Source organism: Boleophthalmus pectinirostris, unplaced genomic scaffold (assembly GCF_026225935.1).
Source record: "Boleophthalmus pectinirostris isolate CB_2022bp ecotype Guang Dong unplaced genomic scaffold, ASM2622593v1 HiC_scaffold_5, whole genome shotgun sequence".
In the NCBI taxonomy this organism is placed as follows: domain Eukaryota; kingdom Metazoa; phylum Chordata; class Actinopteri; order Gobiiformes; family Gobiidae; genus Boleophthalmus; species Boleophthalmus pectinirostris.
The window spans coordinates 24,096,899-24,120,566 of record NW_026571404.1 but is presented as its reverse complement, the minus strand read 5'-3'; the positions used below and the strand labels follow the sequence as shown (position 1 = coordinate 24,120,566).

Here is a 23,668-nt window from a genome sequence, read left to right as displayed (position 1 = left end):
AACAAAATCACATTTCTCTCACCTCAGATTAACAGAGTTTAGTGCTTCACTCAGTGATTCTGCAGAAATCCACAGTGTTTTTTTATTATGTCAGTCACACCCATCAGAACTGAGGGAGAATGACCAGTGAACAGACTCACATCTTCGTAAAATATTAAAGAAGTGTGTATTCTGAATCCCAGGCAACTTTCATTAAAAAGTACACCTGTAACATTCTCAAAGGGTTTGCAGTTTTTTCTCTTCAATTCCTAATCTCTCAGGTACTCCTCCTTAACTAGACCTACACTAAAGAGCTCATCCTGTCTTCATACTGATAAAAACAAGAGTAACATGAAAGTCCTGCAAAAGAAGTCTGAACCATAAAATGTACCTGCAAAAAGCGACACAAGGAGCACAATATAGTGAACACGTACAGACTCAGTAACAGCACTGCTTTAGAGAACAGTGTGTCCTCGGTTGACTCTATCTCTTGCTGCTCTGTACCATAAAGCACTTTCCGTCCCTTATTAAGTGGAAATTCAATCTGCTACTAATGTTCGCCGCCATCTTTGAAAGGGGTCTTTATTAAACAGCGGTCTGTGTGTTCCTTGATTCTCAGAGATAAATGGTACATCCATCAAAATCCTAACAAGTCTGTGTGTTTTACCACCTATAATAAAAGTGAATTTTGATCTCAGGGCAGGAGGTGGAGGGGGGTCAGGTGGAGCAAAGAGGTTGTGGTGGAGAATATAGTTACCTGGTTCTACACAGCAACAGCGGCACAAGATGCAATACAGTTACCTGACCAGCCAGAACCTCACACTTTGACAAAACTTTACAAAGACAAGTGGATCTGGAGCCTTATCCTGTTTCCCAGTTTCAGAGGATGTGATTGACAGGTGGATTAACCAATCTGAAAGATGCATGGCCCATTTGTGTCAAAAACAAACATGGCTGCTTACACTACAAATACTGAGAAGCATCAATCAATGCACCAAACTATTATTTATCTCAAGTAAAATGAGTCATATTCTGAATGTTATGAGGATTTTTGACAGATGTCTTCCGCATTTGAGAGACGTGCTACAAATTAGCTGTAGTGGTTGGACTGTCTTAAGTTTGGATGCAGGATTTTCACCCTTTATTGTCCAGTTCCAGCCCCTTCTGGATTTGAGCAGAATATAGAAGACTGGTCAGGCAAACAATACAGGACACACAGTTTATTTGACAGAATTTCCAGTTTCCTGACTCATTTCTAGCATCCTAATTATTCACCACAATGAGACCATTTCAGAAATCAGAGCAGTTTTGTTGTCACTATAATGCCAACAAACATTAACATGCTAATGGTGCACTTCCTGATTCTCGGACTATAAAACTCTTTACAATTAAATGCAGACAGCACACAGCAGTATCATTTCTACTCTAAGAACTGCATTTACAATATAGCTGTACTGGAGCAAAACAAATGTTGCTCAGACACATGGACAGAAATACTTGTAACAGCCACTTTCAGTGCAGCTGTTTTTGTTGTATTGTTGTTTCGGTTTCTTATCCAGCATTATTTATTATATTTATTCAGCATTAACTTATATTTTCAAACAGGTTTATTGTATTGTTTACCATATTTGATGGAGAAAGTTATAGGAATGAAAAAAAAAAAAAATATCAGAAGGTTAGCCCCAAGATCCTAAGCAAATTCAGGTTGAACTTGGGAGTCAGAGGTAGGCAGATTATCGAAGTATCAATAATACAGTTAATCTTGTTTTCTAGATATACTTCTTACATATAGAGCATTTGGTTTATTTTGTCACTCCAAATGATATGACAAAAAGGACATGTTTTTAACCATAAGTCATGTTTTTGATCAAAAGTCATAGATTTCATAGATTTCTCCATATGTAATATAAACCTCTATAATGTATCTAATAAATAGCAAATTATTTGGACTATTCAGAGATCTAATGGAAAACTCAACATAAAACATATTGTGGACCCTTGCATCCCCTGACAGCTCTTGTCATTTTTAAAATTCAATGTTTTTCATTAAAATAACTCACTGTATCCTTCCAAGTTTCAATAAAAATATTTTAGTTGAATACAATAAACTAATATGATCGATCACAGCATCTATTTTAACAATGATTCACATAATCGACACTGAATATTGGAGATAATGTCACTGAACCTATAGCACATTTCTGTTAGATTGTCATAATATCATGTCAGTATCATTCATAATATATAGATTTTTTTCCATATTGCCCACACCTATGTTTGATGTTGGCATACCTCCAGTGAATTTAACAATTCACATTTTTATTGGTGCCTTATGAATGAGTATTTCTTTAATTCAGTCTGAGTTGGGTGTTGAAACTCTTCTCATATCAGATCCTCCACATCTGTGCTGAATGCGCCTCCACTGTTCCACACTCAGGCTTCTTGTTGGGCCTCACTGCTTGTTTGCATTGCTTGTATCCACACATCCCACCAGAGTGTGTGCCAGTTGCGGGCACACACTTTGTGGGTTCATTAGGTGCAGTGCAGTGCAGCGGCCATCTTGGCTCTGTGAGTTCAGTGAGTTCAGTGTTGCTGGAGGCTGGCTGGATCAGGTGGCAGTGCCAGATCTCTGATATCAATCACTAGCCGCTGCCGCCACTGTCTGCGCTGTCGTCCTTCTCTTCTCCTCCTCCATCCTTTAGAAGCTGTCACCACAACTCAGGCCTCTTTAACATTCACACTCTCACTCTGCTATGTATTGTGCTCTATGACTATTCCTAAGTCTCATGTACACAGGCAGCAGCAGACAGGCAGACAATACAGGCTTTGTTATGAATGGCATCCTCTTGCACATCCGGAGGAAGTGTATGCTCCAACGTGGCTTTACAAACTGTCTCCATTGTCCTAAGAATGAGTCACTCCACACTGCAGAGAATGGCAGGGAGCCAGGCAGGCCGATAGAGCCGTAGCCCACTGCTAACAGAGGACGAGAGCTACGAACAGGCAGGAGACTCAGTGTGTGACAGATACAGACAGCGGCAGCAGCAGAGGAGCAGGGCCTCCCAATACAGAGGGGACCCATAATAACAGATACATCCTCTATTGAGAGACTGGAGGCTAACATACAGAGGCAGGCAGCAGGAGCACTGTCACCTCTGCTTTTGATCAGCTACAAAGTCTTCATTTAAGTCTGTCTCAAACTATCACAAGCATAATCTCTCTAATCATATTGCATCCAGATTTAAAAAGCCTATATTACACTATTTTCTGATCTAATGTCTGTTATAATGTTGTTTCCTCATCACAAACATACCCAGAGTTGTGTTTTTTTTTCATTCACACATGTTTAACATACAGACCCTGCATATTTAAGCTGAGTTCTTCTCTCAAATAGAAAACACTCAATTTCACTGTGATGTCACATGATAATACAGAGGTGCTCCACCATACAACTTCACTAAAATCATTTGGATAATTTCAGCCCTGGAAGTGCCCATTTCTACTGAAAGGTAAAAGGAACTGTTAACTTGAAAACTACCGCTTTAGTTGCAGAGCATTTAGATTTTTGGAGATGTAGACACACTAATAATGCAGGTGTACTCAAACATGTGTGCACCTCCAGGTATGTTTCTGAGGAGGTAACAACATTATAACCTGGCTTAAAGCTCACAAGAGTCAATTTGTGTAATATAGCACCTTTAACTGTTCCATAATACGTAATCCAGCAAACATTCCCCAGAACTATGGAAGTCCCTTTGTATTGTAAACTACACAAGTAGAAACCATTAATGACCAACCTCCAAGGCACTTAGTTTATTTTCCAATATGTTTGTAAATACTTGTACAGATTTCTCTAATTCTGTGTTCAGAGACAATAGTGGACTAAATGGTCAGAGACAAAATGGTCTAACTGCAAACACAGACAGTCAATAAGACAGAGGCATAAGTGGGAGAAGGAAGTCTGCAAAGGCCAAACAAACAGTGATGGATTAATGGGCGTCTGAGTGAATGAGCTGGTGCAGGCAGAGGAAGTCTCGGATCAATGAATGTAGTGCTGATCACTGCTTTGGGAACAGTGGACACGTGGTTAGAGAGGGCCCAGTAGGAAGAGCTGTTTGAATATGAGATTAATGCCTCATCAAAACTCTCACCTTAAATGACTTAGGGCTGGACAAAAAGTGATTGATGGTTTCTTGTGCTGATCGATCACACTGGGGGTGTTTGCTTGGGGGTGTTCTACATGCATCTCCGTTAGTGGAATGTTCAACAGTTACCATGGTGACACTATGCACACACACACACACATACACACACAAACTACCTTTTTTTTTTTAACATAGTCTGAATACTCAAGAAAAAAATGTAAAATGGTTTTAGGAACATGTGATCAATGTGAGTTTTCATGGTCCTGTTTAGGAGATCAGTAAAAAAGGTGAGAGTGACTAACTGAGAAACTGCTCACTAGTTTATGACTGTAATTTTACATGTGAGAGATTTGTTTAAATGCAGAAATCATCTCACCTGTTGTAGGTCAAACCAAGTCGATCCTTTCTGGTCAGATTGTGTTAAAATAAAGCTCAGGTTAAGCAGTGCTTTCAATAAGCTTTACACTCACAGAGAATTATGTTAACATCAGCTGCAAAGTATCAACATTTTGGCCTGTGTGTCGTGCAAATTAGTTTACTAAAAGAAAATATTTCTCTTGAACAGGTATATTATGAAGTTCTTAATGGTATTACTATTACATCAGTTGATTGAACTAGCCCCTCTGAAGATATCAGATCTAGTCATTTAGTTTGAATCAAAACCAAAATTGTCACTGGTGCTTCCCAGTTACAATGCATGCTGTTGAGTTTACAAGTGAATGAAGCTATCGTCTCCATAGTCTCATAGTGGGCAGTGGGCACTGGGGCATGTTAAAGTTTGAGTGGGATCGGGGCTGATTGGAGGAGGCAGGTTGGAGTGGGGGTAGCTTTGGCTGATTTAGGCCAACAGATTAGTGCCTAGTGGTTAACAGCTAGTGGAAGTGTTGGCTGGCAGCAGGAGGCCTCCAGAGTGACCAGCGAATGCCAGTTCTATTTACTTTGAACAACTTTAGCTGCTCGCCCTATAAAATACTGATCATATCTCCCTCTCTTGGCATTCTGAAGATATCAAATCTAATACTCTTATTTTATAGCAGTATACCATCATATAAATTGTCTAGTTTTTTGAGAAAGGTGTATAAAGAAGTTCTTGAAATTAAGACTGCACACAATTCACTGAAATTAAATAAAAATGGCTATTTAACTGATGCAAATATCACATAGGGCTGCAGTTATTCAGGTCAGTGGTTCTCAACCTTAGAGTCAGCAACCCCATTTGGGGGAGTCCTCAGATGACAAAGGGAACATTTTTATGTATGCAATAGTCTTAAGACTATTTGTGAGCCTACCATTTTAATTTATCGTGGCCTATGTTCTGAAAATAAAATCAAACATCAGACAAAATGCTACTGTATCATTTTGAGAGTAGCCTTCAGTAGCATTTTTTTTATTGTGGGGATGTGAGAACCATTTAATTGAATATTCTCAGTTAACAACAAAATATCAGAAAAAAAGCTTATTTTTTTAATTTAGGTAACTCTCCAAAATATGTTTAAAATGTGAACTGATTTAAAACCTAAATCACAAATAGCTGCAATAATTGCAGTTCGATTCTTTACCAATGTAAATTACAATGAAAATTAAATATATTAATATTACCTTTAAAAAGATTAAATAGGCTCTATTATATTAGATCCATTAGATCTATATATACTATCTGTGCATATGTCCATTTCACCTTTCAAACTCCAGTGTCTGCCATGAACATGCCTGAGAATTCAAATGCGAGTTAAATGCTAACTCTTCATAAATATTTCATAGTGATGTGGAGTTAACAGTTGAGCTGCACTCATGTCACAGTGGTCAAGTTAAAGGGACAGTCAGTCTATTTTTATCCCCCCACCTGTAATCTGCCTTTGACAGGATTAACACAGCCACTAGCTTTTGGCCTGCTGTGACACACTGTTCCACTCGAACTGTTCTTATCTGCATTACAAAGAATACATCATCTTTACAATTAATACAGTGTCTTTAAAAAATGAATTGTGCAAGTGGGACAAAATTATACCAATGCTTAGAAACATGCATTCATAGGATGTAGTTCATTTCTATCTTCTTCACTATTTCTCATGGACAGCCACCTGAGTGAAGGGAAGATACCAAACAGTGACACATGTTTTCCTCTCCTCTCAGCATACTCCTGTGCTGGCTGCCAATCTCTAGTCATTAATTAGCTGCCCATGGTAAAAATCTCCCATTTCTATTCAGAAGCCAGTGTAGCATAGTGGACGACTCTAGTAATGGTGTCAGTGAGGCTTGGCGCGTTCTTCTGAGGGGGCTAAATGTTCCCCATATGGTCCACTGGTCGGGCCCCATCTTTACCCAGCACTCATTAAACCAGAGCTCAATATAGCAAGGTAAAGAGGGCCACACACACACATACGCTAATGCTAAGTCTGAGCCGCAAGAAACCAATCAAGATGTAGGACTGGAAGCATTCACAAAGAAAGGAAGGCTGAGGATGTGCTGTTTCTTCTTGTGTGTGTGGAGTTTGAGGGTCCGACACCCCTGTACAATTGTTGATTCGCCATCTGTCATGTAGGGAAGACTTGTTTCTTGCCTGGTACACGGAAAGATGAGACAGAAAAGAAATGAAGAAAGAGAGAAAGAGTACGCGAGGTGCAGATGTCTAAGCCAACAACTTTGGTATGAGGTTCAACGGCAGACTGGAGGAGAGGAGGAGGGGAGAGGAGAGAGCAGAGGGAGTCCAACATCTGCCAGTGTCACATATTGCTCCGTGGTTTGAGTGTTGGGGTACATTATTTCAACTTTGAATAGACCTCGAGTCGGACTTGTTATTATGTTCCTAGCAGAACACAGCAAGCAGGTTCAAGTCAGGACTTGTGTATGTGTATAACAACGACAGCCACATATAGCAAATATATACTATGAGTAAAAAGCACATAAAAGGAAGGATGATTTTTATAGTGAGCAAAGTGATAGAAAAGAGACTGAATAGAAAGTTCCAAATGGAAATTGAAAGAAACATATTGAACTTTAAAAACTTGTCCTTTTGACTTCCTTTGAAAGTCCTTACTATGGACCAGTCCCATTTGAATGAGAGATTGCATTGAAAAAAGAAATTATTGTATCATATCTGTCTACTGAAGAATTAACCTTCATCAATTCATGCACATTCAGTATCCTTTTATTACCTTGTATATGTAACTTACAGGTCCTATATTACACAACATTCACAATGAGTTAGAATGTTGTTACCTGATGACAAACATACCTGAAGTTGTGTTTAGTTTAAGTAACCTTTATTATTACTCTGTCTACATCTCCAAAGCTCAAAATGCTCTGTTTCAACTTGTGGTGTCAAGAAGCAATAGTTTTAAAGTTAACAGCTCTTTTAAGCTTTAGTTCAGTAGAAATGAGCAGTTCCAGGTCTGAAACTATGCAAATGATTCTAGTGAAGTTGTATGGCTTAAAAACACAGAGGAGCACTTCCTGTATTACCGCTTAACATCAAAAGGTGAAACAGAGTGTTTTCTGTTTGAGAGAAGCCTAAAGATGCAGGGTTTGTGTGAGTGAAATAAAACACAACTCCAGGTATTTTTTTGATGAGCAAACAACATTATAACATAGAAGAAGAAAATAGCGTAGTATGGGTCCTTTAAGTCATCAACTTTTTTCTGAAAGTTCTAACTTCATTGTAGACTGGGTGTGAAAAAGTGTCTTTGTTTTAGCATACAATTGCATTCAATAAAAAATGTGTACCACAATATGACAATTTTACTCTTCCTAAAATATATATATTGTCACAGGAATGAAATGCCTAGGCCAAGGAAGAACTCATTTTAAACTGTTACAGCAATGCAACATTATTTCTCACTTTTATAGCTCATTTCTTACATCCTAATTGTTATGAGTGCTCTTTACAATTTTCAGAGAAACCAGGGTGGAGTTTTGCCATCATGTCACTGCTAACAATGACATTACGTAACTGCCAAAATCGTATTACGATTAGATAGACAGCACACATCGGTTTCACTTTAAAAGCTACTTTTACAGCATATCTGTACTGGGGCATGAAGAAAATCAAGTACATCCCCTTAAAATTATCAACCAGTTATGAAATAGGGTGACCAGAAGTCCAGAAAAATTCGGGAAAATCCCAAGCAAATTTGAGACAATCCCGAAATCCATGCTGTTGTCCTGAATTGCGAATCCAGTTCTAAATGTCCCGCAACAGAATACTGAGTAGCTATTTTCTGATAAACATTAAAAACTGTTGGTAGAGAGGTTGAGTCGACTGCATGCAGCCCTAACTGCTGCTGATAGGCTGCCTGCAGCTCTTGATGGCTTGTAGACGCTCTGTTCGTACATTCGCCTTGGTCGTCTCCTACGTCATAACAGGAAAGAGTGTCTGACTGAAGGCGCAGGCAGGCAGTATGCAACACACCACTGCATTTAGAGCCAAGTGGAGAGCAGAGGGGAGACAGTGAGGTGGAGTACCAGCAACATGCAGTCAGGAGAGGCAGATAAGGCAGTGCCACAACCAAGCTTTTCCCCACAGCATGTAGTTTAGCTCGCTATGTTAAGGTGCTCGTCTTTAGGGTGGAGGCTCCAGGTTCGATTTGTCGTTTACATGTTTATTTTGTTCTGATGTTGGTGGCTAAATTTTGGGTTTTAGCCAATCTCATCTGATCACCTTAGTTCTGAAAAGACACCACAGTAGTGAAACACAAAACTATTACTATAACTTTTAAACTTTTGATTAATTTTCTGTTCTTTAAAATTGGGACAATGCACCGATCAGGACTGTTTATTTAGTCGATTAATTGGCCAATGGTGTCCCTCTAGTCAACCAAATCTTTATTAGCCTAATAATTATTTTATTGGGATTATCAAGGAGTTCACCAGAAAGGAGAAGGCATGGAGTGACTTACCTGAAGTTTTGTGAATAAAATGTTATTCTGCCTAGTAATTATGCTCTTAGTGTCAGATACATGATGCTGACAATAATTTGTAATAGGTCTGTCACGATTATTACTATATCGACTTATTGCTCAATACATGACAGATGGAACAATCATTTTTGTGGGTTAATATTTATCGTGGGTGTTCTGGTACTAGTTGGGTACTTTTTGTTAGCTGTAGACAGCTGAATAAATAACTGCTATGACTCTTTAAGAGTTTCATTTATTTATTACAGCTCATGTTCATTAAGAGTACTGTACATAGAGTAGTTCTTTGTGGGAAATACTGCTTTAGGGTCAATTAGGTGAATTGCATAATGGCATTCAATATTATCATTTATTGTCAATATTTTCTTCAGTAATATATCATACTTGTTTATTGTTATTGTGACAGCCCTAGTTTGAAAGCATCTAACAATACCATATCTGTTTGATTGTTGTCAATTAATCAATGCATGTGGCAGCCCTACAATAAAGGTTTGTAGTTATCAAATTAACAAAACCCTGAAACAATCATCATTATTTACTACTAAAAGTCAAATTTACAGCATTTCTTATAATGAGTGACAGGTCGACAGGCAGGCCCGGGGAGCAGAGCAGCAGTTAGTGAGCTTGAGAGCACTTAGTGTCTGGCAGCCCCTTTGCACAAAGCATGAATGAGTGAGTGGAGTGAGGGCCGGCTGGGCTGGTCCTGCTGCCTGCGTCTGTTTGGGAGACAGCTTTGCACTTGACAGTACTTTACACTATGCTCAATTGTTTACTTTTGTCTGTTGTGGTTTAATTATTGTCCGTTGTTGGGTATTTCTTTCTATTTTTGTGTCTCTTGCTGTTTTTTATATTTATTTAGAATGTATTATTATCATTTATATTTTTTCTCTTTGTTATTATAATATATTGTACTGTGTGAGCTACTGTGGCCAAATCATTTCCCTTATGAATCCATAAAGTTTGTTTTAATATAAATATAAGTCTTTATAACATGTGTCATCATAACTGTCACTGTGAATGCTGTGTACATGGGGGGCACTTGAAAGTAGAAAGGGGCTTCTCTTAAGTTCTACACGCAGCACCAGCTGCTGCCATTGCTTTTCTGAATTAATAATACACACAGCGAGCCTCTCTGGAATAAAGGCGCACACTTCTTTATGCACACTCCATGTACAAAACGCTGCACCTGTTCACTGCTCAACTGGACAGGAAAAAGTCCCACCCATAGCAACAGTCAGACAGCTGTGGCCCTTTTACATTTTGATTGGCATGTATTCTCTGTGAGTGATTGGTACAACAGACTTACTGCAGCTTTGATTGGTTAACCTTATTGAGCAGTGTGTGTATGCCTGTCACAGTAATTACTATATAGTGACTTACCGTTCAGTATATGAAAGCTGGAACAGTGTACTTTGGCGTTGGTATTTATTATGTGTACTTTTTCTTTGTACTAGTGAGAATTTTTAATTTTTGATTTTAATTTTTTATAGGGATGCACCGATACTGATATTGGTATTGAATATCAGTGCAGAGCCAGGGAAATTTGCTGGATCCTTGATATGGGTTCAGCTGATATCCTGGTTGGGCCTTTAATGTAACAGGACTATTTAGTGACTGATGTAGGCCGAGGACATCTGATAATGCTTTAAATTAAATTCATACAAAGCTGCAGTTACTTGCAGGATAAATAACAATTGGATCAAATTTGATAACTGTGTTTTGAGAGAAAGTTTCATTTTCAGTCCCTACACTGGAATTGGTTAATATCGGATATCGGGAGATACTTAAAGCTATAGTATCGAAAGAGGTATCAGAATTGAAAAAACTGAATTAGTGCATCCCTAATTTTTTCTCTATATTAGATTTGAGCTATTTGAGCTGTTTGAGCTGCTCATTACAAATGCAAACTAAGTACTACAGTGTTTAATTCTCTTGTTTATTTATTGTAGCTCATGCTTCTTTTTTTTTTTTTTTACAGTATTGTACAGAATAGTTTTTGTGGCATAAATTAGTTTCAGTATTATCATTTATGTTTATATTTACTTCACCAGTATATTGCACTTCAAAATTTGTTATTGTGACAGGCCTAAGTGTGAGGATGGAAATTTGCATGTAATACTACCACTAATTACATCATAAACAACTTTGCAGGCAGTAGACACCAACTTTTAACACAAATGGTGTAGTCACTAAATCAATACAAAGATCGATAATGCCGGACAAAAGCATCTAAAGAGGAATTAGAATCAGGCAAGCACCACATGGCATTCAGTGCAATTTGATTAGACTGTGCTTATTGGCTGTGTGCTAGTCTAACCTCATTGGATTCAGTGTGAACACAAGTGCAATGGCATTCTACATGTTCACATATAGGGCTCTTCTTCCTGTTGTGTTTTTGTTGCTTTTTCACATAGTTCACCTCTGTTTAGTAATGATATGCTTTCATCTATTATACAAGCCAAATATTATAGCCAAACAAGCCAAATATATATCTGATATTATCAGGAGGGGCTCAGAGTAGAGTCGCTGCTCCTCCATATGGAGAGGTGGCTCAGGTATATTTTGGGAAGTCCCTGGACACTTTTGTGTTGTGAGTGTGACCTAGTGAGAGGAACTGGAGGAAGTGTGCATGGAAAGTTTAGGTAAGGCCAAGAGGAAAAACATAAATCTTTTACACATACTAAAAATCTTCTGTGACAGATCTGTTATATAAACACTGGCATGGAAACCTTTGACAAACATTGTATCTATTGTGGATTTCTATCTACAGATTGTAGATAATGTAATACCAGTGTCATAAGCGGCAGTGTTATTGCAGTGTCATCAACAGGGAAGCTGCTGTTAGACAATAAGTGAAATCATAACAATGAATGTTTCTCTTTTTCATGTTGGCTTTTATTTACAGGACTGTGGTTTTTAGAGCCAGGGACTGGGTAAAGCGGGGCAAGATATTCGGTAAACAGCAAATGGAAACCATAAATTCACCCACAGCACTAACGCAGGCCTGTCATAGTTGTGCTCTACCATTGAGCACACAACAGCACATGAATGATCAGGAAGGCTGTTACTGCCACACATACACAAACTGCAGATTGTCCTGAGCAAAGCCCAGCCCACCAGGGCCACCACAGGCCTCCAGTGTCTGTAGGCTCGAACCAGGTGTGCTATTTGATTTTCCACCATATTAAGGTTTATACATTTAATAGCTTTACCTTTCTTATTTTTTATAAACACAAATCTAAAGTGCTCTACATTTTGTGTTTGCAGCATTTTCTGTGTTTAATGTCGGAACAAATCCTCCCAAATGAATGACGCTTGTTCCTGTGTACTTGTCATGCTGGTTTGTACGCGTGGCGGTCATGGTGCCCTTTTAAATGTGACAGCACTTAAGACAGAATAATGATGTTGTCACAGTCACAAGCAGTGAGGGGACAGTGCTTACAGTAATGGGCTAAGACAGTAAGGCTGTAAGCTTACTGTACTGTGGCCTATAGCTCAATGACCTTCGCTGACCCGCAGTCTGTCTCCGTGCCCTGGGTGGGGGTGACTGTCTGGCACAGGTGGTTCTGAGCAGTGGCCCTCCAGCTAAGATGCTAATATGCTAACACTGTTCTAATCCCAGAGTGAAGCTTTAGGAAGAGAGGTCTGCCTCCACACAGTACACTTGAATAAACCCTCAAGTCCATATAGGCCTGCGGTCACTGTGAGGCCTGTATAAGCACACTTAGGCCAACTGACACCCCTCACCCCTCCCACCTGTGCACTGTGTGTACATTGTACACACCAGATTAGGATAAGACGCATCTGTCATTCATTGTGTAGCAGCAGCACAGCGGTGGCCTCCTGCTTCAGGGAGCCACCACCATCTACTGGCCAGTATCAGTATTGCAACAAAAAGCAATTGAAAAGTTGAAAGATTGTTGTGAAGGTGATTAATCAAGTTATTGTTTTAACAGCCATTTCAACATTTTCAGTTTTGTGAGCTTCTAGTGGACCAGCTGGGCGAGCAGAGAGGCACCACGGCTTGTTTGTACCAGGACGCTTGGGCTATGTGCAGCTGGCTGGGTGCAATCTCCTAGTGGGCCCCGAGGGATGGCCGCTCTCCCATGGGTGCTGCGCAATCTGGCTGCCCCTGCCCTGTCCCAGAGCTCTGTCACTGTCAGAGCTTCTGCCATGTTAAACTGCGCCTATTTGCTCTGCTGCAATTTCACCAATTTTCCTCCCAGTTTTGTGCCAGTTCAAACCCCCTTGTTGTCCAATTCCACACTGCTCTGCGCCCCGCACTAATTGTTCTGCCACTAAACCTTTAATCAAGGCATCTGTTTTGATCAGAATGTGCAAATCTCCATTAAACATATTATGGCTGCACAATCTTAGAACATGTGCTATCCAATATTTTAGCAATTTTTCATTTCAAGCAGTCATGTTGTTTTTGTCACAGAGAGTTTAGTAGAGTTTACATGAACCATAAACACTATTCTACAGCTACATTTAATAATAGTATGCTCCCAATGACCTTTGCTATTTACTACCATAGCTGCACTACCATCCCACTCAAGTACAAACATAGTCACGCAGACACACAAGCACATATACAGCTCCAGTAATGAGACTAATGCAGAGTAAGTGGATTGACTTTGGAGGAGCCTTAAGATGTCTGAGCGCACTGGAGTTAGAACTGCTGGGGTTGGGGTCACGCACACTTCCTCGTATTTACCAACAAACAGGAAGTTAAGACTTTGATAGAAAGGACATTTTAGGACAAATGAAACCAGGCATGTGAGTGGAACTGTGAACCGCAGACAGACTCATAACCGTCATCTCATCTTTTTTTTTTCCCTTTTACTCAAGTGTAGCGCATTATTGGTTATGTCATCACAGACTTAAGCACAAGTTTGGCGTCTTTCTCCTCATGTACCTTTATAGTTATGGAGCTAAATTATCACCTTAAAGTTCAGTTGCTGGAACTTTAACTATGCAGTGATTTGTAGTATGTATAATGACAGTTTTATTTAATTTACTTTTTTCAAATTGTGTAAATGTTTCTCTTATATTTAATGAAACACACATCTTCTTAATATAATTAGTTTTTGATTGCTTTTTGCCCATGAGGTGATAGTATAGGCTGGGGTGGGGCGTAGTTAATATAGTTGACGACATTAAAAATCTATTTGCTTATAACAAGGTAAATTATTTTGTGTGTGATATCCTCAAATATATTTAAAACCATAAAATAAAAACCACATTTGATTGTAACTGTACTGCAACATACCTATAACTGCTCCCTCCAAATACTTTTTATAGGTAAATGATTTTTTATCTCTGTCTTTCTGTATATTTGAATTTGACAGGCTTCTCTCTCTGTGCTGTTGAGCTGCTGTGTGCTGGAACGTGACAGAGCTGTCGCACCCTAATCCCTCACCCCCCCACCTATCCCAACCCCAGTCTCCCCTCTTCCTCCCCCTCTTCCTCCCCTCTTCCTCCCCCTCTTCCTCTCTCTCCAGTTCCCAGAGCGCCAGTCACACAGCCCCATCTCTGCGCCATCTGCATATCAGCTCCAACCTTGGCCAAAGCATTAAATTAAATCCCTGTTTGAGTTGATTAACAAATGGCTGGTGAGCTCACATAGTTATGGAGTTATTTATTTGTCGGAGATGTTTTTCTTTCACCCTGCTTTCCTCGCCGTTGTTTATAGCATCAGGCATGAGATCGGAGGTGTTCGGAAGAAGACGGAGGCGAAGGACGGAGAAAAGTTTCTGTGACTCACTTTGTTGGCGCTATTTCAGAGTTACAATTTGCTACCTGTCTCCAGTTCTGCTCACTCGCCATGCCCCCCTCTGTCCTGAAACGAATAGTTAATCAGTCAGCTAATTGAGTGGCAGTTACTCGGTACCTTGTTGTAATTGTCCAATCAGAAAGCTTGGAACGGGCACAGTCACAGCTGATTCATTTTTGCCTCTTACCACTAAATCCACAAGCTGAAAAAGGCGGCGGTGCCAGCAAGACTTTCTGTTGAAAATCTAAATGATTTTTTAAAAGTCTGGTTTGGTCTTTATTAAGGCTTATTATATCTACAAATTCAATGTGACAGTGTGTTCCCGTATTTAACTAGAACACTAACTCAAACAAGATTGCATCAAACAGAAAAGTTGTGATACACTTTATTTTGGAATGCGTGGCTACACAAAGGTTTAATGTGTCCAAACATCTTCTCAATATCCTATTTGCTGATATATGTAGTTCTAACAAGAAACAAGAGACTCCCGTTGTCTTAAGAAGTCTATAGTGTAGTATTTACTAATTGGCCTTAAGGGAAAAGTAAAGTTGTGCTGCAAACTTAATGAAACTGAAGTGCGGAGTCCGAGAGAGATGGTGTGGGAAGGAGACCGGCTGTTCTGTTTTCTCCAGCAGTCCAAACCAGAGACATGTGGCTCCCCAGACAAGCTGTCCAGAGTGGGAGAGCTCGCTGGACTCATTACAGCCAGGGCCAAGACGGGATAGCTTGACAGAACACCATTGGATCTTTGGGAGATTTGGAAGGGCCCAAACAGCACAGTGTTAGTGCATGTGTGCGTGTTTGCGCTGGTGCGTGCCTGTGTTTGTTTGGACGGTTCTGTCTGGACAACTGTCCATCTCCTCTCTCCGTCTGTGCCACCCCTGGCTGCCCCCTCCCCCGCCCCCAGTGGACGTGAGCGCTCTGCCTCAGCCCGGCCAGAAGGATTGCTTAAATGTTTTCAGTTGTACTGGACAGCTGAGCGATGAAGTGGCCAGCCACAGGCTTCCATTGGTTGGACACTTGATGTAGAAACTGACTCAGAGAAAAGACTGGCGGCAGACCAGCAGGCCGCTCATCACTGCCAGTTTTTAATAGTTTATCAGTTAACTTTCTTTTTATTTCCTTCCATTTGTTAAACAATTCATATTTCACTCCTGTTCAGTTCGCCAGATTTTTATACTGCCGCTTCTGTGCTCACCGCAAATCCACTGTTGTGTAAGCTGAAAGGGAACACCTTCCAGGTGTGGTTGACCTCTTCTAAAAACATAATTGAAAAGGCTGAGTTTTCTCTTGGTTGTGCTTTTGGTTTTGTACTCTTTATATTTGAGCAGGTGAGGCCTGGAGCTGACCAGACTGTGCAATCACAAAGGTCCAGAGATACATTACTCTTAACAGAAAAAACAATGATAAAGAGGTCAAAAGTAATTCAATAAACAACATAAGTAGACAAATAACTGTCATGAAGCACCCCTAAGTGAAGCATCCAGTCGATTGTTGTCCAAAGTGTAGTTTCACTGCAACAACATCCAGCTTCAGAAACCAAGGCCTTTATTCCACTAAAGCGCATTACTATGAAACTGATAGATGCAAACTAACATGAACCCTCTTGGAGTAATAGTAGTATTACTCATTTCAAGTTACACAACATTAGTTTTTGCATGGTTATTTGGCTGCTCCCCCCAAGCTCTCACAGTCCACCGCCCCTCTCACACCAGTCTGTTTGTAAGCAGACAGCTATCCAAAGAATATGCTTTGTTCCTGACAGAACAGGAGTAAACAGTAAATGGGAGAAGGAGGCTGAGTGGGTGGATTTGTGAAAATAAAAAAAAAAAATATTCAAAGCTGGGATAATGGATGAAAGGAAAGGTGTGATTTGTTAATCCGGATGACGCATTGGCACTGAACAGCATTCTCTTGTTTGGCTTCGTCTAGCTGCCTTGTTGTCCCTGTTTGCTGGTTCAAATCCCTCCCCGCTCCCACAGACACACACCTTCCCCACCCAGAGGTACAGGAGCGGCCCGCCATCTCATACGCTCCCATCAGCGGAGCAGGTGTTTTTCAGCGACGTGTTAACGAGCGCGGCCTGCTGTCATTTCCGCTTTAAATGGATGTCACAAATGGAGCGCACACACCGGCCGCTCGTCCTGGTCTCTGTTGGAGGACCAGCCTGAAGAGGTGATCAAACTCCTCTGCACCAGATCTGTGTGTGCAGAGGAGAGGGACAGTTACCTGCTTTAAAGGTGTACTGTGTACTGTGCCGCTGTTTCTGTGGAAATGTTATTGCTTTGTCTAGAATATTCCATCAAAAAAGTTCTCTCCACCACAAAAGTTGCGCAGTGCAGCTTTAATATGCACATTAACAGAGACCCTGCTCACGTGAAGTGAATCTTTTACTCATTTCATTCATTTCAGATCTTCACAGGTGGAAAAGAATGTAACACTTTTACACATTTATCCTCTGCATGTTTTAACGCATCCATTATGATAAAAAGTTTTCAATTATTATACTTTTTTTTCAGCCTTTGGCATAATCATAAGTGGCATCATAAAATACACAATTAAAGGCATGCAAGCGCCAAAAAAGATGATTTTGCATGATATGTCAGCTTTAAATTCTATATCCATGGGCTTCAGAGTGATGAAAAACGAGCACATTAACTTTATTTGAGGAAACTTTTTTTTTAAATCTAGAGGTGAAATATAATCTTTGTTAACTGTTATAAATTGTACTAAGTTATTTGTAGGCGCCGAGCTTGTAGAGATCTTAGATTTCTGGTCAGCACAGCCTTATTCCAGACATTTGTTGCCACGGCGAGGACTGACTAAGTGTGACTCTACAAACAGTTCTCAGGCAGTGTGCTGTGGTCATGTTTGACACTGATGTAATCCTGCCGAGGGTAATCTGATAACGCTGTGGTGCTATACCTCAGTGCCAGTCGGCTAATACTCCGTCACCAGCTGCTCACCAGATGTTGTTGTTTGTTGCTGCAGTCTAAGAAGGGTCATCCACTCCATGTAATCCCACCCCACAGCATGTCAGCTCCTTCCTCACTTTGTGCTTTCTCATGTTGCCTCATCCTTCCTCCAATCGGAAACACTGTACCTCCGATATGCGTGTGTATGTGTGTGCATTTCTATGGGCATTTATCATACTGTGGGGACTAAAATCTGTATTGTAGTTTTCAGATTCTTGAATGTGATGATGTCCTGCTCTCAGATGGGGGCCTATTAATAGCATTGTACTTTGCCATGAAATAACCTAAATGTAAATGCACACATGTTGAGCCTGATCATTTTTATTACTGACTAGACCCATGAACTCAGTGTATTACCACAGAATACTGCATTTTCACAAAGTTGACAGTTCAAATCCCGCTCTTGACATGAACATCACTGGTTGAGCGGTCAGATTGATTCCAGCTTCCACAGATGAATGCTGTCCTTATGTCCTTGGGCAAGACACTTAACACCCACTGTATCCGCATTGTCTGCCTACACTGATGTATGAATCTGTCCATGAATGGGTCAGTGGTTCCTTGATGTAAAGCACTTTGAAGGGGGAAAAAGTGTGATCATTTATTTTTTGCCTTTCTTATCGGGGCAAAAATCTGATGTTAAATCCTTTAATATTATTATTATTATTATTATTATTATTATTATTATTATTATTATTATTATTAGTAGTAGTAGTAGTAGTAGTAGTAGTTAGTAGTAGTAGTAGTTGTAGTAGTAGTTGTAGTAGTAGTTGTAGTAGTAGTAGTAGTAGTAGTAGTAGTGGTAGTTGTAGTAGTAGTGGTAGTAGTACTAGTAGCAGTAGTAGTAGTAGTAGTAGTAGTAGTAATAGTATTATTATTATTATTATTATTATGTTTTGTTTGTGGGGATCTGCAACCTAAAAATAATAAAAATAAAGCTTTAGTGCATAGTGTAAAAAGGCTGTGGTAAATTCGGAGTAAATTTAAAGTGCATCATTTGGAGGTTAAAAAAAAAAAAATCCGTCCTGCATATGTGCTCAAAAATATCTGCAGAGCTTAAAAAAACAAAACAAAAAATTGGTCTAGTCTCCAGGAAGTGAATGTAAGTCAGTGTCATGTCCCAAGAAGCATGTGTGCGTGCGTGCGTGTTTGTGTGTGTGATCGTGTGTGTGTGTGTTAGCATGTGGAGTCCTGTGTGCGCTCGATATCAGGGTCACCACCGTGGCACCTGCCTATGTGTCAGCCAGATGATGATGCTGGCAGGGTTAGTTCAACTGTTGTGCTGGTAAACATGTTTTTGTCATTTTTTTAACATGATAATCCGATCAGAATCTGGCAACCACACCGTACACCCAGGGACTCTCTTTGGACAGATGAGAGCCAGGCCTGAACAGACAGGCGCTCAGATGTCAAGGGAATCAAATCTGTATTTAAATAATCTATATAATCGCTATCCTATATCATTGATCTATAGATGATATGATGAAGTCAGATTAGCCCCATCATATTAACTGAATGTGTGGTTGAGAAAATGTATTTTAACAGTTTTTTCTGCTTGTTTCCAGGTGAATACATAAAGAACTGGCGCCCACGGTACTTCCTGCTCAAGACAGACGGTTCGTTCATTGGTTACAAAGAGAAACCTCAAGACGCAGACCTTCCCTATCCACTAAATAACTTCTCTGTTGCAAGTAGGTGATCAACACTTGAATAAATACCTAGACTGTAAAAAGAAGTGGACTAAGGGAGTGTGACATCACCCATAGTGTTCACCTCCAGTCAAATGAAGCTCATGATGCTAGGAGTTACAGGAGCTTTGAAGCCAGGTCCATATTAGGAAAAATTAAAAATTGAAATAAAAACACAAGGATCATGTAGAGTGGGATAATACGAACATTTTAAAACCAAAATGTCGAGTCTCACTGCAGCAGTTACAGAGAGGGGTGACAATTTCCTAAAGTAAAGTTAATTGAAAAGTCGATGGAGCCGGAATCACCCCCATGAACTTCCAACTATAGTGAGTTAGCTGTGTCCATTTATATACAGTCTGTGGTAATTACACACTATTTCAAAGGGGCTAGTGAACTTGTCAAAGGCTTACTTTTACCCCCAAATTTGAATGTCTATAATAACACATTACATCTAGCTTTCATTGCTAATCTTCATCGTATCCAGTTTACCCCCAGGCAGATGGTAGCCAATATTTCAGCTTATACTTAGCATCATATTTATCATATTAGCATTGATTTGAGCAAATTCATTACTCTTACATGGATTTAATGCTGATCCCATATGCAGTCTTATTAACATTGCACTACAGATGTTGCTTACTGTAACAAAGTGAAATCACAATGGCAACAACAATTAAATTAAACCGACCATTTGTTATTGTGGTGGTTTATGTCACCTGTAAAACAATCTCCACACGGGTGACATGTGCAATTAACCAGCAAATTAGCTAACAAGATTCATTTTAATGTTTTCCCTGCTCATTATTGCACCTGTTATTGCCATGGCACAAGGCCAAAAACGTTACTCCAATAGACTCCAAGGACAAATTACTAAAGGAAGGGTTTCATTTTATATTGTAATACTGTGACCGCAACTAACTTTTGGTAACATTTTAATATGTTCAAGTTGATTTACAAAATACATGTAAATTGTATATTGTCATGTTGTTTATATTGAAATTTACACAATATCAGTGCTTAGAAACCTCAGAAATACTTGGTTTCTTATTGTTGTAGTACTTGAGGCTAGAGCTGATGTAATAGCGTACGGAAACTTAACCTGCAAAAGCCTCCTGAGAACATGACTGCCTTAAAGAGCCCATATTATATCTGATCTATGTTATAATGTTGTTTCCTCATTAAAAACATACATGGACTTGTGTTTTGTTTCATTCACACATGTTTAATGCACAAATCTTGCTGAGTTCTTCTCTCAAACAGAAAGCACTCTTGTGATGTTGTGGTAATACAGGAAGTGTTCTACTGTGTTTTTAAACTCCATACACCTTCACTAGAATAATTTGGATAATTTCAGCCCTGGAATTGCCAGTCTCTACTGAACTAAAGGTAAAAGGGAATGAAACAAAACACAACTCCAGTATGTTTTTGCTGAGGTAATAGCATTCTAATATGGTGTAAAGCTCATAAGAGTTAATTTTGTAATTCTGTAATAGGACCTTTAACCAACAACTATGAAAAAGTTACAGTTTTTTTGAAAAGCAATGTTTTCTTTTTAAATAATCATTGTCAAAATAGCAAATAAGCCTTTTTTTTTTATCATTAAGCTTTACATTTCCTCCCAGACTCTATATAGATTTTAGCTGGTTGAGTGTTCCCAACTTCAGAACTCTGCATTTTCCTGTAGTTTCATTCGTACTTTTCCTTCTCATCCACCAAATCTATCAGTTTAAGGCCAAGAAGTAAAGCTTACGTAGTCCCTCATTTATGCTGCTGTTAATTATGTGGAAAGATACTGAGAAGATGAGAAGTAGTGAGAAAACTGTTTAGAAAATGATGATGAATACTAAACCATTTGCAGATGCCTCAGGAAACGATAAAGAATTGCATATTTGCTTCAGTCAGGAGCCAAGCAGGGAGGACCGCTCTGGACAGTTAAGGATGTGAAACTGGAGTTGGAGGTTGAGAAGCTGTGGTGGAGCGGCAGTGGGCGGAGCTTAGACCCACGGCTCCGAACAGACAGAGAGGAGGAGACCACGCTGCAGGAAAACGACTTGGGGATGGGGGGACAGGCCAGGCCATACATCGGGCTCCGGATGCTTGGCACTGCGCTGGCACTACCACATCTGCTGCCCAAAGCTGGGAGGCCAGGTGGCGTGTGTAGTTTGTGTGCGATTTGCTTGCGTTTTGCTGTTTATCTGCAGGAACAACAGAAGTGGTCAGATGGAACAGAGAGGGTACAGGCCTGTTCCCAGCAGAGGGACTCATCCATACAAGCTCGCCGCACACACACGCACACACACACATGCACACACACAAACTCACGCGCATATCCACCCACTAAACAGCTACACACATTTCACAAAAGCCTGCTGCTGTGACAACAACAACAACCCAATTTCCAGTTCACATTTAAAAACTTGAGCCTGTGCGTGCCCAGTGTCTTTTTGGCATGGCCTGTAGCGTGACCTTGTTTACCGATGGCACAGCAGGCTCCATTCACCGGGCGCTCAGGTTTTGTCTATGAGCACAGCTTGAATTTACATTGAGAGTCAGATGTGTGTTCGACCTGTTGTCATTAACCTTCCTATCTATATTTAGGAGGAGGCGTGCCGTGCTGCGCTGTGCCACACTTAAACAGAGAATAATTGGACACAGGATAGAGGACAAAGCCTAGATGAAGCCAGTGAATGATAGGAGACATGTGCAGGGCGAGAGGTGAGGTTTACATAAAAGAGAAAAGCCTATGTAAATGAATAATCACCATGGAGATCAGTGGAGTGAGAGGGGAAGACTAAGATGAATCGTAATGTTCTTTTATGTCAGCTCTTGTCCCCAATAACCAGGGAGACTGCTGAGGGACAATGAAGATGTATTCTTTCCCACGGCGAGTGCGTAGCCCCATCTGGCTTTGTGTACCTAACTTCCCCACTTTGTGTACTGTATTATGCATTTGTATGATAATGGCCCTCTAGATTGGACTTCGTTACAAAACAACTCCACTCTCCAGATATTCTCTACATGTGTACGAGCTACAAAACATCCCTACTCCCACAGAAGCACCTTCCTATATAAAGGGTCATTTTTTGTCTGAATTTCAATATATCTGCTGTGAGAAAACACTGGGCACAGAGACTCTATATTCTTTAATGAACTTTATGGACTAATTTGTTAGCCTTTTTGGTATTTTTTTTTTATCCTGTTCATTCGTTTTTTAACTGTGGACTGAATAATATTTGTGTCTAAAATAAAGAATAAATATATATGTGTTTCCCTCTTGCACTACAAAATAGTGTAGGGCTAGGTGGTCCTCCTGTTGCTCAGATTTATAATTATTGCCCTTTAATACAGAATTTATCCCAGTTCATTCCCCCAAGTACAAACTCTGCTCCAAAGAAATTATTTTGCTGACAGAGGATTGGCTGTAGACCTATTGATTAAAAATCCTCAACCAAATCATAGCTGATTAGATTTGACTGAATCTCCAGCTTGATTAAAATATGACTAATCTTATTTTTAAACCACTATTAATTAGAAAAGACAATATCCGTGCACTATGCCATCAATATCCAACAACAGCTAACAAACCGACAGAAGAAGATGCTGATAAAACTAACAGTAAACATTTGTTTTCTTGTATTATACAAACTTAAAGCCAGAGATTCACTGCAGACAAACAATTCACCCTTGTATATTTCTGACATGTCCTTTACAAAACTGCCCATAACATAGTGAAAAAAGCCAAAATATACCACTATACTAAACTCTGTAGTTTTGGCTTAAGCCTATTTTTGTCAAAGATTATACAAAACATGCCCTATGTTACAAAATAATTACTCTTGTGAGGTTTATACCAAGTTATAATGCTGTTACCTCCTCAAAAACATAACTGAATAGTCTTGAATTATTAGACTGTCTAAATCTCTAAAGCTTAAAATGCTGTGTTCCACCCTGTGATGTCATGAAGTTGTAGTTTTCAACTTAACAGCTTCCTTTTAGTAGAGATCTGAAATTCCAAGACTGAAATTATCCAAATGATTCTAGTGAAGGTGTACGGAGTTTAAAACCACAGTGGAGCACTTCCTGTGTTACTACCTGACATCACAAGGTGGAACAGAGTGTTTGCAGTGTGAGAGAAGAACGTGTTAAACATGTGAATAGATCAGAAAATAGTATCAAATGGCCCCTTTAA

The 23,668-nt window shown here is 39.8% G+C and overlaps 1 protein-coding gene across 2 annotated transcripts in view; it reads left to right on the top strand.

Moving 5' to 3' along the window:
* akt3a (v-akt murine thymoma viral oncogene homolog 3a) overlaps positions 1-23,668 on the top strand; it is a 54,909-nt gene that overhangs the window by 6,600 nt on the left and 24,641 nt on the right. For both annotated transcript variants that reach the window (XM_020921024.2, XM_055162668.1), the window contains exon 3: positions 19,354-19,479. In XM_020921024.2, coding sequence (XP_020776683.1) covers positions 19,354-19,479 — 126 coding nt within the window. The remainder of the gene's footprint in view (positions 1-19,353; positions 19,480-23,668) is intronic.